A 14,084-nucleotide genomic window follows, 5' to 3' on the forward strand; every position below is an offset into this window, starting at 1 on the left:
CTCTGCTCTCTATCTCTCCTCTCCACTGTCTCTCTCTCTCTCTCTGCTGTCTCTCCTCTCTCCATCTTTCTCCTGTCTCTCTCTCTCTCTCTCTCTCTGCTGTCTCTCCTCTCTCCATCTTTCTCCTGTCTCTCTCTCTCTCTCTCTCTCTGCTGTCTCTCCTCTCTCCATCTTTCTCCTGTCTCTCTCTCTCTCTCTCTCTGCTGTCTCTCCTCTCTCCATCTTTCTCCTATCTCACTGCAACCTCTGCTCTCTATCTCTCCTCTCCGCTGTCTCTCTCCTCTCTCTCTCTCCTCTCCCTCTGCTCTCTCTCTCTCCTCTCTATCTCTGCTCTCTCTCCTGTCTCTCACTATGAATGATAACGTTATTGAATAAATGTTTTGATGACTCAATTTACTGTTTGTGATGATTACTGAGATTGTGACACATCTCTGCAGTAAGGGATGGATGAGGATGCTGCAGTCAGTCACTCTGTCACTCTGTCACTCAGTAAGCTGTCTGTACTCTCTCTCCCTACACAGTCACATCTCAATTTATCAACTCGATTTTCTTGATCTGCAGTTATCGGATTAGTTTCACTCTATTAGAATCATTTCATATTTGATGAATTAACGAGAGACTGTGGAACAATGGAACAGTGGAATCCTGTGGAACGGTGGAACAGTATCCTCGTCAAATAAAACTATCATTGAAATATTGCGGTATATAAGATATTTATCAATAATGTTCTATGATTTGTGGTTGATGAATTGCGATGAGAATTCAATATTTCTGCGTCTCTGTTTGTTTCAAACACTTGTCGTGTTTTTATTGCTTGATTTTTAGCAGACGAAACAAAACTAAAAACATCATCGTCGACTCACAGACTGTTAAGTCGTGGTCGGGTATTTTTGTGTTGATAATGCGTTTTATGTAGGTTGAAATTATTCAGTTTTCCTGGAATTATTTGTGTAACGTTGATAGTTTTGAGTTCAGACAATCTCTCCCTCCTTCCCTCCCCCCTCCGCTGTATCGGGATTTCACTTGTGTAGATAATTCAGCCAGAAATAAATTGACTAATTTAATAAACTTATTGTCAACAAAATACATGTAATGACAGGTACCAGTATATTGTTAATAAGATACATTGTAATGACAAGTACCGGTATATTGTTAATAAGATACATTGTAATGAACCGATGATGATATATTGTAGAGATGCAGTGAAAACGTTGTTGAAACATGAAGCGTCTACGAATGTGATGGATAACAGAGGATGTTTCCCTCTTCACTTGGCTGCGTGGAGTTCAAACGTTGAAATCTGTCAGCTACTACTCACTAACGGGCCGTCTCTGGCTAATGCTAACGAACAGGTAAGTCTTACAGTATAACACAGCCTCATCTATTATGATATCTCGAGATTCTGATAATCTGTCGGATATCTTGAGATTCTGATAATCTGCTGATATCTTGAAGTTCTGATTATCTGTCTGATCTTGAGTCTGATAAACTGTCTGATATCTTGAGATTCTGATAATCTGTCGGATATCTTGAGATTCTGATAATCTGCTGATATCTTGAAGTTCTGATAATCTGTCTGATCTTGAGTCTGATAAACTGTCTGATATCTTGAAGTTCTGATAATTTCTGTCTGATATCTTGAGATTCTGATAATCTGTTTTGGTATCTCGAAATTCTGATAAACCGTCATATCGTGCGATTCTGATATCTCAAGATTCTGAAACCAAAATTGTGTGATATCTTTGAGATTCTGATAAACTGATTGATATCTTGAGATTCTGACTTGATATAGGGGATATGATTAGGAGCGATGATGTTTAATTGTCTGTGACCCTTATTACATCATACACCACCACAGCAGTAGCAGCGTACACACACACATAGTGTATCATTCCTTCTCATACTTGATTTACACTGAAGTCATCGTTGATATAGATTGGTGTCAAAGTCATTTCGTTTATATTTCAAATTGGTTTATACAGCACAGTAGTACAGCACTCCCATCCGTCCCCGGCTGGCGGTGAAACTGTTTATAGATCACTAATACTCTCAGATTGGAATAGAGGACGGGATGAATGAAATTGAAGTGTGACTGATAGCGGTATTCACTCTATATGTACTCTCAGATAGGACGAGCCGACGCTGAAACTGAAGTTTGAACATTGTCTATATCACCACGAGAGTGACACTGTTACGTAGCTACAGTCTCATACGTCCTGTTGCTCGAGTCAGGACTGTCATTCGTTGTGATGAATCTCGTCAATCAGTTGGATTTTACTGAAACGACGACACTCAGCGTGTCTGTTAACGGTAGATGACCCTGAGCCGGCGTCGCTGCAGCAGATAGAAATATTTTAATGTGTTTGTAATGTTGTAAGATAAAGCGCTCGCGCTGTACGCAGATATAAATTGGTTGGATTACTGGATGTGTGATGAGCTCTCTCCGTCGTGTCCTGTCTCTATATTCTCGATGATAAGTCTATATTTAATACCCGCGTCGTATCGCCCGCTTGCCACAGCCTGCCATCGCCGCCTAGCTGATTTATATATATATATATATTTGTGAAGTTATTGCCGTTATGGAACTGATTCTGAATGGATGTCGATGATAGAATCAGTTGTGTTAAACTAGTGAAAGTTTTGTGCTGTAGAGACCGATATAAGCAGCAGACGTCGGACTCGACGGCTGAAACGCCGGAATCTGACGCCGCTGATTGCTGTGTAAGTATTCGCAACAACAGAATTATCATCGTGTTTCTACAATTTAGAATTTTGAAGTCACGTCTCACATTTCTAGGAAGAGGACAGATTCAGGACGGATAGCTCGGTCCATGGACGGCTAGGTTCAGAGAAGAACCTGTTTTAGGTTCAGGGTAAAATCAGTTTGGGAAGGAATGCTGGGCTCAGGATGGCTCAGGGTAGAAGCTGCTGAGTTCAGTGTTTAGGGATGAGAGCTGGACTGGGGGAGGGTATGGTTCAGGTTCAGGCTCAGGCTGAGTTCAGTGTTTAGGGATGAGAGCTGGACTGGGGGAGGGTATGGTTCAGGTTCAGGCTCAGGCTGAGTTCAGTGTTTAGGGATGAGAGCTGGACTGGGGGAGGGTATGGTAAAGGTTCAGGCTGAGTTCAGTGTTTAGGGATGAGAGCTGGACTGGGGGAGGGTATGGTTCAGGCTCAGGCTGAGTTCAGTGTTTAGGGATGAGAGCTGGACTGGGGGAGGGTATGGTTCAGGTTCAGGTTCAGGCTGAGTTCAGTGTTTAGGGATGAGAGCTGGACTGGGGGAGGGTATGGTTCAGGCTCAGGCTGAGTTCAGTGTTTAGGGATGAGAGCTGGACTGGGGGAGGGTATGGTATAGGTTCAGGCTGAGTTCAGTGTTTAGGGATGAGAGCTGGACTGGGGGAGGGTATGGTTCAGGTTCAGGCTCAGGCTGAGTTCAGTGTTTAGGGATGAGAGCTGGACTGGGGGAGGGTATGGTTCAGGTTCAGGCTCAGGCTGAGTTCAGTGTTTAGGGATGAGAGCTGGACTGGGGGAGGGTATGGTTCAGGCTCAGGCTGAGTTCAGTGTTTAGGGATGAGAGCTGGACTGGGGGAGGGTATGGTTCAGGTTCAGGCTCAGGCTGAGTTCAGTGTTTAGGGATGAGAGCTGGACTGGGGGAGGGTATGGTTCAGGTTCAGGCTGAGTTCAGTGTTTAGGGATGAGAGCTGGACTGGGGGAGGGTATGGTTCAGGTTCAGGCTCAGGCTGAGTTCAGTGTTTAGGGATGAGAGCTGGACTGGGGGAGGGTATGGTTCAGGTTCAGGCTCAGGCTGAGTTCAGTGTTTAGGGATGAGAGCTGGACTGGGGGAGGGTATGGTTCAGGCTCAGGCTGAGTTCAGTGTTTAGGGATGAGAGCTGGACTGGGGGAGGGTATGGTTCAGGTTCAGGCTCAGGCTGAGTTCAGTGTTTAGGGATGAGAGCTGGACTGGGGGAGGGTATGGTATAGGTTCAGGCTGAGTTCAGTGTTTAGGGATGAGAGCTGGACTGGGGGAGGGTATGGTTCAGGTTCAGGCTCAGGCTGAGTTCAGTGTTTAGGGATGAGAGCTGGACTGGGGGAGGGTATGGTTCAGGTTCAGGCTCGGGCTGAGTTCAGTGTTTAGGGATGAGAGCTGGACTGGGGGAGGGTATGGTTCAGGTTCAGGCTCAGGCTGAGTTCAGTGTTTAGGGATGAGAGCTGGACTGGGGGAGGGTATGGTTCAGGTTCAGGCTCAGGCTGAGTTCAGTGTTTAGGGATGAGAGCTGGACTGGGGGAGGGTATGGTTCAGGTTCAGGCTCAGGCTGAGTTCAGTGTTTAGGGATGAGAGCTGGACTGGGGGAGGGTATGGTTCAGGTTCAGGCTCAGGCTGAGTTCAGTGTTTAGGGATGAGAGCTGGACTGGGGGAGGGTATGGTTCAGTGTTATGTTTGTCTCTCTCTCTGCTGTAGTTATTTCTCCACTAATTTATGCAAATTATCAGTGATTTTTTGCGTCGCAGTTTCAACGTGACCTATTTATTTATTAATCTAACGATTAATAAATACTCCGGGAGTAGTAATTATACCAGTCTCTCTGTATACTCTAGGAGTAAACGTTTCTATTCATATATTCATGTGAAATTCCTACCAGGATTAATTTCCTTTTGTGTCGTAATTATTGCTATTATGGTCAGAAGTTTTAATAGATTCCACGACTTTCCCCCCCTCTTACCCCCTCTCACCCCCCCTAATTACAGGTGCCGGTATGCTGATTACGCCGGGTGGCAATAACTCAATCTCACGTCAATCATAACTAACAATCATTCCGACATATTTTTGATATAACAGTAAAAATGTCGAGAATAAAAACGAATTCATTTCCTGATTTTCTCCGATATTGTTGTATATATGCTCAACTCGTAGCAGGGTTCCTAGCGATCTGGAAAAACCTTAAATTCATAAAATTTGTAATTTCTGAAATTTGAAATATATCTGAAGTAAGGGTAGTTACATAACTGGGACTGATTTTGGAGCAGACCCAGTTTGAGTGAGGTTATCTTAATCTGTATGGTGTTCGATAACTGGTATCGATTTTGGAGTAGTCCCAGTTTGAGCCAGAGTTAGGTTATCTCGATCTGTATGGTGTTCAAAAACGGTTAGGCCTGATAATATCATAGACATACATTATCAACAAGTGTTATAGTACATAAGCGAAAATACATTTTGACATAACAGATATATCAGAAAATCAGGACATCAAAAACTTGAAATCAGTAATGATATATGAATGTATATGTTTATATGGTCGTAGAAAAAACTCTGCTATCACCAAAACTCAAAAACCCTGACAGAAATCCTACAATTGATTGCACAATCAAAAAGTTGTCTTAGGTCTAAAAACTTTATCTCAGAACTAACACAGTCTTGGAACTGAGTCATAAATCTAAGCGCTCATTGCGTCTAACTGATACCTGATCTAAATAAACAGTTCTCCTTGAATTCACAACACGATGAGAATCAGATGAAGTTTTTTTTTCACAAGTCGATATTGTGATTATTACCGGTGGTTGTTTTTACGTAGTTCTCAAGTTTCAACTCTCTCACTATTTTTACTCTTATTCTCCTCTCGTTTGTCTCTTATCCTTTACTTACCTCTCGTACTATACTGATGTGAGTTTCTATTATTTTTGTAAACTCTCAAGCTGGCAGCTCTCGGAATCTCAGAGATATCACATTTCGATAAGTTAGTAGATGAAGATTGTTCACTTGAACAAACAACTCACAACTCTTTCATCTACAGTTTTTCACTTTCAATGAACTGACAGTTTTTTATTGCTGATCATTTTTTTCTAATGTTGTAGCTATGTTTTCTAATGTAGCTATGTTTTCTAATGTAGCTATGTTGTTTGTTTGTTTGTTTTTAGAATACAGAAGGTGATACAGCTCTACACACAGCAGCTCAATACGGACATACTGATGTTGTATCTGTATTATTAGAGGTAAGCATTGTGGGCTACAGGATTTGGGCACTGGGCCAGCCCTAGGTGTGGGTAGTATGGGTACAGATTGGGACTGGAGCTGGAAAGCATTGTGGGCTACAGGATTTGGGCACTGGGCCAGCCCTAGGTGTGGGTAGTATGGGTACAGTTTGGGACTAGAGCTGGAAAGCATTGTGGGCTACAGGATTTGGGCACTGGGCCAGCCCTAGGTGTGGGTAGTATGGGTACAGTTTGGGACTAGAGCTGGAAAGCATTGTGGGCTACAGGATTTGGGCACTGGGCCAGCCCTAGGTGTGGGTAGTATGGGTACAGATTGGGACTGGAGCTGGAAAGCATTGTGGGCTACAGGATTTGGGCACTGGGCCAGCCCTAGGTGTGGGTAGTATGGGAACAGATTGGGACTGGAGCTGGAAGGCGTTGAGGGCTACAGGATTTGAACTGGGACACCTAGCACTGGGACACCTAACACTGGGACACCTAACACTGGGACACCTAGCACTGGGACGCCTTACTCTAGGATGCCTTACGCTGGAAAGCATCTAACAGTGTATATATTTCTTGTATGTATTCACTAATGATTGCAATATTTACATTGATTGATGAGAAACTCTGAGAGAGAATGAGAGAGAGAGCGAGAGAGAGATTGAGAGAGTGAAGGATCGATATTAAAGTTGACCCACTCGTCTCCCCTAGGTGCCATCAAGTCTCTCTACTGCAGAGACTCTTGTCTTTTCTTGATCATTTATTATTTTCTGTGTGTAATGAAGATGTGGTAGTTGCGTGGTATATCACACAGCAGCAGCAGCAGCAGCAGCAGCAGCAGCAGCAGCAGCAGCAGCAGCAGCAGCAACAGCAGCATCAGTTGTCACTAGAGCTTATAGAATCTATCTGAAATGCCAAAACGCCTAAACACTACTGATGAGGTAGTGATCATATCTCAATGATAGAATTACTGATATAAAATGGTTATATTTGAGAACTGAGGCTTTGGATCGGTTTAATAAAATGATTGTCTTTGTGTCCATCTGAAAACTTGTAACCACAGGCCCCGGGGGACCAAAAGTGGTCTTAAATCTTAAGACTGTTGGGGACCAAAAGTGGTCTTAAATCTTAAGACTTGTCTTAAGATGTTAGATTGGCTACAGAACTAACTTTGTCTTAGTATGGTATTAAGTCTAAGCCCTGACTATGCAACCGGCCTCAGATGATAGATTGTGTAGTCTCTCGTCTGATATTGATTTAGATGATTTGATTATGATTTCAGAATTTCGCCGATCCGGGAGTGAGGAATAAAAAAGATGAAACACCGTTGGATTTAGCCGCTCAATACGGACGTTTAGAAACGGTGGATTTATTGATTACACACTCGCGCCATCTATTGTCGAATTGTTCTATAACTCATACTCCGTTACATCTGGCTAGTCGAAACGGACATAAACAAGTAGTCGAGCGTTTATTATCGGCTGGGTTCGATGTCAATACTGCGGTAGGTTCTCCTATAATATTCCTCTTATTTCGTAGCAATAGTAAATAAAACTCTTGAGTGGGTTTCATAGATGTGGAAGAAAAATAATCCCTGGGAATATTTTGAAATTTGTCAGTTATAACCATGGTTTCTCATTGTAACTATGGTGGTTGTCACCCAGATTGAGGATTTAACCCTAGGGATAACTTTGATACTCAGTCTATGAAACCGGGCCCAGGAGTTTCGATGTAATGATTCCCCCTTGCCCCACGGTCTAGTTGGTTCATGTTATAAGCCCAAAAGCAGTGTTAAATCATTCAGAAGACTGTAGGTTTTCGGAATGAAATTTTTTGTAAAATACTTCTAAAGACTTGAAAACTTCTCACCATTGAGTGGACTGATACTGAGGAAACTCTTTACTCCCAAAAACTACATCAAAAAAATTTTATTCATCTTTAATTGAACTAAGATTTTGATGTCAAATTACTCTTGTTTTTGTGGAAAACATATAATTGTTTGTATTTTTAGACTGAATACGGTAGCGCGTTACATGTAATTGTTTGTATTTTTAGACTGATTACGGTAGCGCGTTACATGTAGTTGTTTGTATTTTTAGACTGAATACGGTAGCGCGTTACATGTAATTGTTTGTATTTTTAGACTGATTACGGTAGCGCGTTACATGTAGTTGTTTGTATTTTTAGACTGAATACGGTAGCGCGTTACACGAAGCAGCATTTTACGGTAAAACTGACGTCGTAAAAGTTTTACTTTCGTTCGGCGTCGACACAAATTTACAAAATCAAGAAGGTAAAACAGCTCTGGAGCTCGTGAATTCACAGACATCTACGAGATCACAGGAAATAGCACTTCTTATTAAACGTATGTACCACAACCAGCAATCCAGTTCGGGTGACCGCTAATCCAGTCCCCAGACCGGGTGACCGGTAATCCAGTCCCCAGTCTGAACTACCAGGAATCCAGTCCTCAGTCTGGGTGACCGGTAATCCAGTCCCCAGTCCGGGTGACCGCTAATCCAGTCCCCAGACCGGGTGACCGCTAATCCAGTCCCCAGTCTGAGCTACCAGGAATCCAGTACCCAGACCGGGTGACCGGTAATCCAGTACCCAGACCGGGTGACCGGTAATCCAGTCCCCAGTCGGGGTGACCTGGAATCTTGTCCCCAGTCCGGGTGACCGTTAATCCTGCTGATTGTAAGTTTAAATCAATTGATATTTGTACACGTATTGTTGCAGGACAATCGTATCGCTATGGTGATGAGATCGTGATCACATCTGAACCGAGTAGTTATGATTTAATATCACAACAACAACAACAGCGGCGATCACTGGATAAATCTAATCAGGTATGGGTATCCACCAACAGGGGGTGTTAGTGAAACAGTCAACTTTTAGTTTTATGCATTAACCTCCTTCAGAAAGCTGAAAACGAGCTTTGAAAACATAAAAGTTTTTTAAAATGCCGTTCAACTCCTTGAAAAAAGTCCTTGAATTCTGGAATGACTGATCTATTGGGACAATGAATGGTTTTAGGTGAAAATCCGAAAATTCAGATTTTGAAATAGTGTCTATTAACGTAGTATAACTATTGTGTGTATATTGATGTATTTGATGTTTATATTTCAGCAGCAGGATTCAGCGCAGGACCAGTCCTCTGTTACTACTATACCTCACAGTCAATCACTGTTTATATTTCAGCAGCAGGATTCAGCGCAGGACCAGTCCTCTGTTACTACTATACCTCACAGTCAATCACTGTATGAGAATGTATCCTCATCCAGTAGTAATAGTATAGTTAAACCGATACCACTTCCGAGACAGAGTAAACCACCGGCTAGCGTACCCGTACCGGTGCCCGGAGTACCCGTACCCCGTCCGGGTAAACCAGCTCTACCCAGTCCTGTCTACGCTGCTGACTCCGATAACAGTATCTACGCAATCGAACAAACTATTAAAAACTCAATGAACGCTAAAACTGAACGGTAAGATATTCACCCAGTTCTCTCTCCTAATGTCTATTTCAACCTGAGTTGAGAGCATTCCAGGTGGCCTAGCTCACTCAGTTTTGGTAGTACATACCTGATAAAGGTCTAAGTAGGACCAGAAAGGACTGGCAGCTGAACTAAAACATTGAATATTAATCCATTCTACACTGTATTGAAGGTTTACAAAAAGTCTCTCAGAGAAAAGGTTTTTGAACCGGGCATTTCAAGTAGACATTATTAATTAGTGATGATTATTAATTGTATGTTCTGTTTATTTGATTGACAGGTGCAGTTCTAACAGCGGCGATGAATTATATCAGGTGCCTCCGTCTGCCCGTCGTTCACATGACAGCACGTCGTTTCAATTATATAAAGTTCCGCCTCCCGCGAATCGAGGGTCGGTTTCCTCGTCGGAGCGTCACTCGGAGTCGTACGACGTGCCTCCGACCGCTCGGTACTCCGCCGCTACGACCGTATCCTCCGGCGACGATACGTTATACCAGGTACCGCCCTCTAGTGGCGGAGTACGCACTTATTCGAACTGCTCCGATAACGGGTTGTATCAGATTCCGAGTCGGTCGCGTCAGACGTCGACCGCATCTTACGACTCCTGTAATCTATACCAGGTACCGCCATCTAGCGGCGGCCGCAAGAGAAATTCATCGGATGCGTCGAAAGCGCCACCTGTCGGCGACGACGGACTATATCAGGTACCGCCGTCGTCGTGCCGACGACCGTCGAGATGTTCGGAATCGGATGTTGGATTGTTGAACGAAGTTCCGCCGTCGCCGACCCAGAAAACGGACGGTTTATATCAGATGTCGTTCGACCAATCAGAGACGAGTTTACTGAGCGAGGTTCCTCCATCTCCGACGCAGACGAACGCTCCGAGCGGAGGATTCTATAAGAATATTCCTCCACCGCGGAAGAGTTCGATTCCACAACGGAAACCGTCGTTAAACTCACAGAGTTCACTTTACGACGTTCCACCTGCAGGTGTTAATATTTACGACGTTCCTCCTGCTGGTGTCAATAATACTGTCGATTGTAAGTTTGATTTCTATAAATCTGAGGGGAGGGGGCGTTTCAAAATTACCTCACCCCACATACACAATTTTAAACTAATCAACAAAATCTAACTCTAGATGTTCATAAAGTATGTGCGCAGTATTTTGGTGATTTCTGGCCCCCTTTGCCCCCCCCCCCCCCCGTGTACTACTGTACAATTTGAAGTTTACTGGTGTCAATTGATTGATTAAAACTGTTTTATTTCAGCAGCAATGAAATCTGTAGGTTATATTCCGATGGACCAAGCAAAAGTTACCAGTAAACAAACGATGTCTTCCACTATGGTGAGTTTATTGAATGTAGTTTATTGGTGGAAAGGGAGAAGGGAGAGTGGTAGAGAGAGAGGGGAGAGAGAGGGGAGAGATGAGTGAGATTAGGAAGAGAGGGAGAGTGTGTTATATCGATATGACAAGTGAAAAGAGGGAATCCTTTACTGAACTCAATCTATGATCTAATCATTATTTTTCTGATATTCTTATTTCAGGAAAAAAATTTTCATTATCAAAACATTCAAGAAAACCAGTATATTTTACATTCCCCTCCGAAGAGCAAACAATCGGCTACTGCTGCGCCTCCTAGTGGCGGCACCGGCGATAGTCAACGGAATCGAGGTGAATCGGAGGAGGAGAATCAATATATGATTCATTCTCCGAAATTGAACGAATCGAATTCTGTTGAGAAAACGGAAGAAATGTACATGAACAGCGAACAGTTAAAAACAGCTCGGAATAAATCAGAAAATTCAATGCGCAAAAACGATGAAACGATCGAGAAGGATGAAACTGAAGAGGACGATAGTTATTTCATAAATACGGGCGTTAGTTTTACTCGTTCGTCGTCGACTGTGAAACCGATTGTTACGTCGTCGTTGCTAAGCGATAATGAACCGGTGCTTTATCAGAACCCTCACGAGGTTCGCAACGATTCGGACGGCGTTTATGAGTTGTTGTGTTTCGCAACGTCCGGGCAACGAGAGACGGTTGAATCACACGATGTGAGTAGCGGTGAGGAGGAGGAGGTGCAGCTGGAGCAGCAGCAGCAGCAGCACCAGCAGCAGCAGCAGGAAGCTGTAAAAGAGAATAAAACAAAGGAGAACAAGAAAAAAGGTAAAAGGAAATGCAGATGATATAAGTGTATCTCTGTCCACAGCTGAATGAAATGTAGATCTTTAAAAGATCTTTCAAACAATGTAAGATATGACTATTATTATTATCCTTTGAAAAAACAAGGGCTCCTATCTTTATAACAATAGCCAGTTCTAGAGCAAATCTGGACCTGTCATCTTGGTGCTTTTAGCAGAGTGGTCGCCTTGTAGTCTGCAGTTCTTATCCTGAATTTCTTTCTATGGAATATTTTTTTTCTTAAATCAAAATTATGACCACCAGTACCGGTACACAGGATACATCGATAGGTGACAGAAAACCTGTTATCGCTGCTTTGCAGCTATATTGAATTTATTATTGATTTCAGAAGCTCCTCCGCCGGTCGCAGCTAAACCGATTTCTAAACCGCCGTCTTTAGAGTTTAATCAACAGCGCAGTAGCGTCGAGTTTCCCGGTGGCAGTCCGTCGAGTTACATCCAGCCTCCGACTCCAGATCATCCTCCACCGTCTCCTCAAACAGCTATATCCGGTATTATAGAAACTATCAATCTGAACGTAAGTTGAGATGATCAACCATTGATGAGTTCGTCTTGTAAAGATAATATAAAATCCCTGCACACTAAGAATAAAAAGAGTCTGAAATGTTTCCTTGAGCTAGTGTAGTTTATTCAACGTTTCAACTATATCCTAATAGTCATCTTCAGGAATACTGATGTTGTCCTCATTATAACCATTGATGAAACACTCTGAGTCCGTGTTGTAAAGATAATATAAAATCCCTGCACACTAAGAATAAAAAGAGTCTGAAATGTTTCCTTGGGGTGTGTAGTTTATTCGATATTTCGACTATATCATAATAGTCATCTTCAGTAACGCCAGTTTGTAGCACATCATATTGCTTAATCAGTCTTTTTTTCTGGACTGTATGAAATATCTCATAATTTTGTTATAACTTAAGTATTCCTGAAGATCACAATTAGTGTATAGTCGAAACGTTGAAGTAAACTATTAGCCTCGGTGCGCAGGGATTTTGTAAATCGTAAAACCAATGAATTATAAAAACTGTGTTCGTTGATTTATGGTTAGTATGTTTCGATGTAGATGTATTTATTACTATGGGTAAGTTGATAAAACACTTACAGTTTATCCTAGAATATAAACGCTTAAAACACGGACACAATTTTCTCAAACAGGAAGACAGTATCTTTGCCTTGTGACCTCGAGATGTTAAATGGACAAAACGTGCGGTTGATGATTTAACTATTCATGTTCGGATGGTTTGCAAAGTTTTCACTGAACTTCATCATCGAAGAAACAAAAATCAAACTGTTAGAATAAACAGTTAAATCATCAACTGTGGGTTTAGCTCATTAACTGTGAAATACTTAAATCAATATGACAGTACACCAGTCACCATCAGTGATTTAACATGTTCGGGAGAGTGAGTCGATTCAAATCTTCAAGAAGAGACTTAAAGCACATATCTTTAATGAAACTTACAACTGAAATGTTTTAGCTCAAGAAAATATTGTATTTCAAACTATCTGTTTTGTTGAATATTTTTCTGTAAAGCGCTCTGAGTCATTATAAGATTAACCCTTTCAGTGCGTCTACACCGCAGTGCAGTGTACGTATCAGTGGTATGGATTTTGCTAGTACATCGCACTGCGGTGTATTGATGTAATTAGTAATTAGTTTTTATCTCTACTGAAAGATGGCAGGACCTGTCAAACATAGTGAAATATTAGTAACTAACGATACACCGCGCCGCGGTGTAGACGCACTACAGTGGTACGTCCGTTATTCAACAAACTAGGGTGGAATTATTCAGAATTTTCAAATTATCTTCAGCACTATAGGATATTGATTAGTCAGCACTGAAAGGGTTAAACGCTTTATAAGAATAGATTTTATTATCATTATTATTTTATTATTTACGAATTATTCGATGTTTTTTTAGGAGAAGCGTCGATCACGCGATCTGGAAACATCGTCTGCCGCCGATACGACGACGCCGGTTACTACGGAAACGATCGACGAGGGGCAGACGGCGGACGAATCGGAAACTGTGAAATATTCGGATGAAAATCCGTTCATAGGTAAAATACATTATAGACTCTATTCCACAACATCGGTACTTACTAATATCATATCTATATTCTATATTCATGTTGAGGTTGTTCAGTGATACCAGGGTCTGGTTTTACTGACGCTAGCCCCGAGTCCAGCTGGGTCTGCTTAAACTGTAACCATGGCCCAGTTGCAGTGGTCTTACATCTTAAAACTGAGGCCAGTTGCTCAAAAGTTAGTTAAAATAACCGGCGCATAAATTCCATAGTAAATGAAGTTTTAATTGTCACTATGTCAACTATCCACTGGTTAACTCTAAACAACATTTGAGCAACTGGCCCAGGGGTTGGTTGCACAGTTGTGACTGAAGTCCAAAAGTTGTCTTAAA

At 42.3% G+C, this 14,084-nt stretch overlaps 1 protein-coding gene across 10 annotated transcripts in view; it reads left to right on the forward strand.

Moving 5' to 3' along the window:
- The first annotated feature begins 1,199 nt into the window (after positions 1 to 1,199).
- Positions 1,200 to 14,084, forward strand: part of LOC141913248 (uncharacterized) — a 47,973-nt gene continuing 35,088 nt past the window's right edge. For 7 of the 10 annotated variants that reach the window (XM_074804720.1, XM_074804712.1, XM_074804723.1 and 4 more), the window contains exons 1-12: positions 1,200 to 1,352; positions 5,911 to 5,985; positions 7,250 to 7,471; positions 8,155 to 8,332; positions 8,707 to 8,816; positions 9,169 to 9,452; positions 9,742 to 10,502; positions 10,731 to 10,807; positions 11,008 to 11,629; positions 11,994 to 12,181; positions 12,728 to 12,745; positions 13,587 to 13,725. In XM_074804720.1, coding sequence (XP_074660821.1) covers positions 1,242 to 1,352; positions 5,911 to 5,985; positions 7,250 to 7,471; positions 8,155 to 8,332; positions 8,707 to 8,816; positions 9,169 to 9,452; positions 9,742 to 10,502; positions 10,731 to 10,807; positions 11,008 to 11,629; positions 11,994 to 12,181; positions 12,728 to 12,745; positions 13,587 to 13,725 — 2,785 coding nt within the window. In that variant the 5' untranslated portion in view covers positions 1,200 to 1,241. The remainder of the gene's footprint in view (positions 1,353 to 5,910; positions 5,986 to 7,249; positions 7,472 to 8,154; positions 8,333 to 8,706; positions 8,817 to 9,168; positions 9,453 to 9,741; positions 10,503 to 10,730; positions 10,808 to 11,007; positions 11,630 to 11,993; positions 12,182 to 12,727; positions 12,746 to 13,586; positions 13,726 to 14,084) is intronic. The other 3 variants (XM_074804713.1, XM_074804716.1, XM_074804719.1) reach the window with 3 other exon arrangements.

The sequence above is a fragment of the Tubulanus polymorphus genome, chromosome 11 (genome assembly GCF_964204645.1).
Source record: "Tubulanus polymorphus chromosome 11, tnTubPoly1.2, whole genome shotgun sequence".
In the NCBI taxonomy this organism is placed as follows: domain Eukaryota; kingdom Metazoa; phylum Nemertea; class Palaeonemertea; order Tubulaniformes; family Tubulanidae; genus Tubulanus; species Tubulanus polymorphus.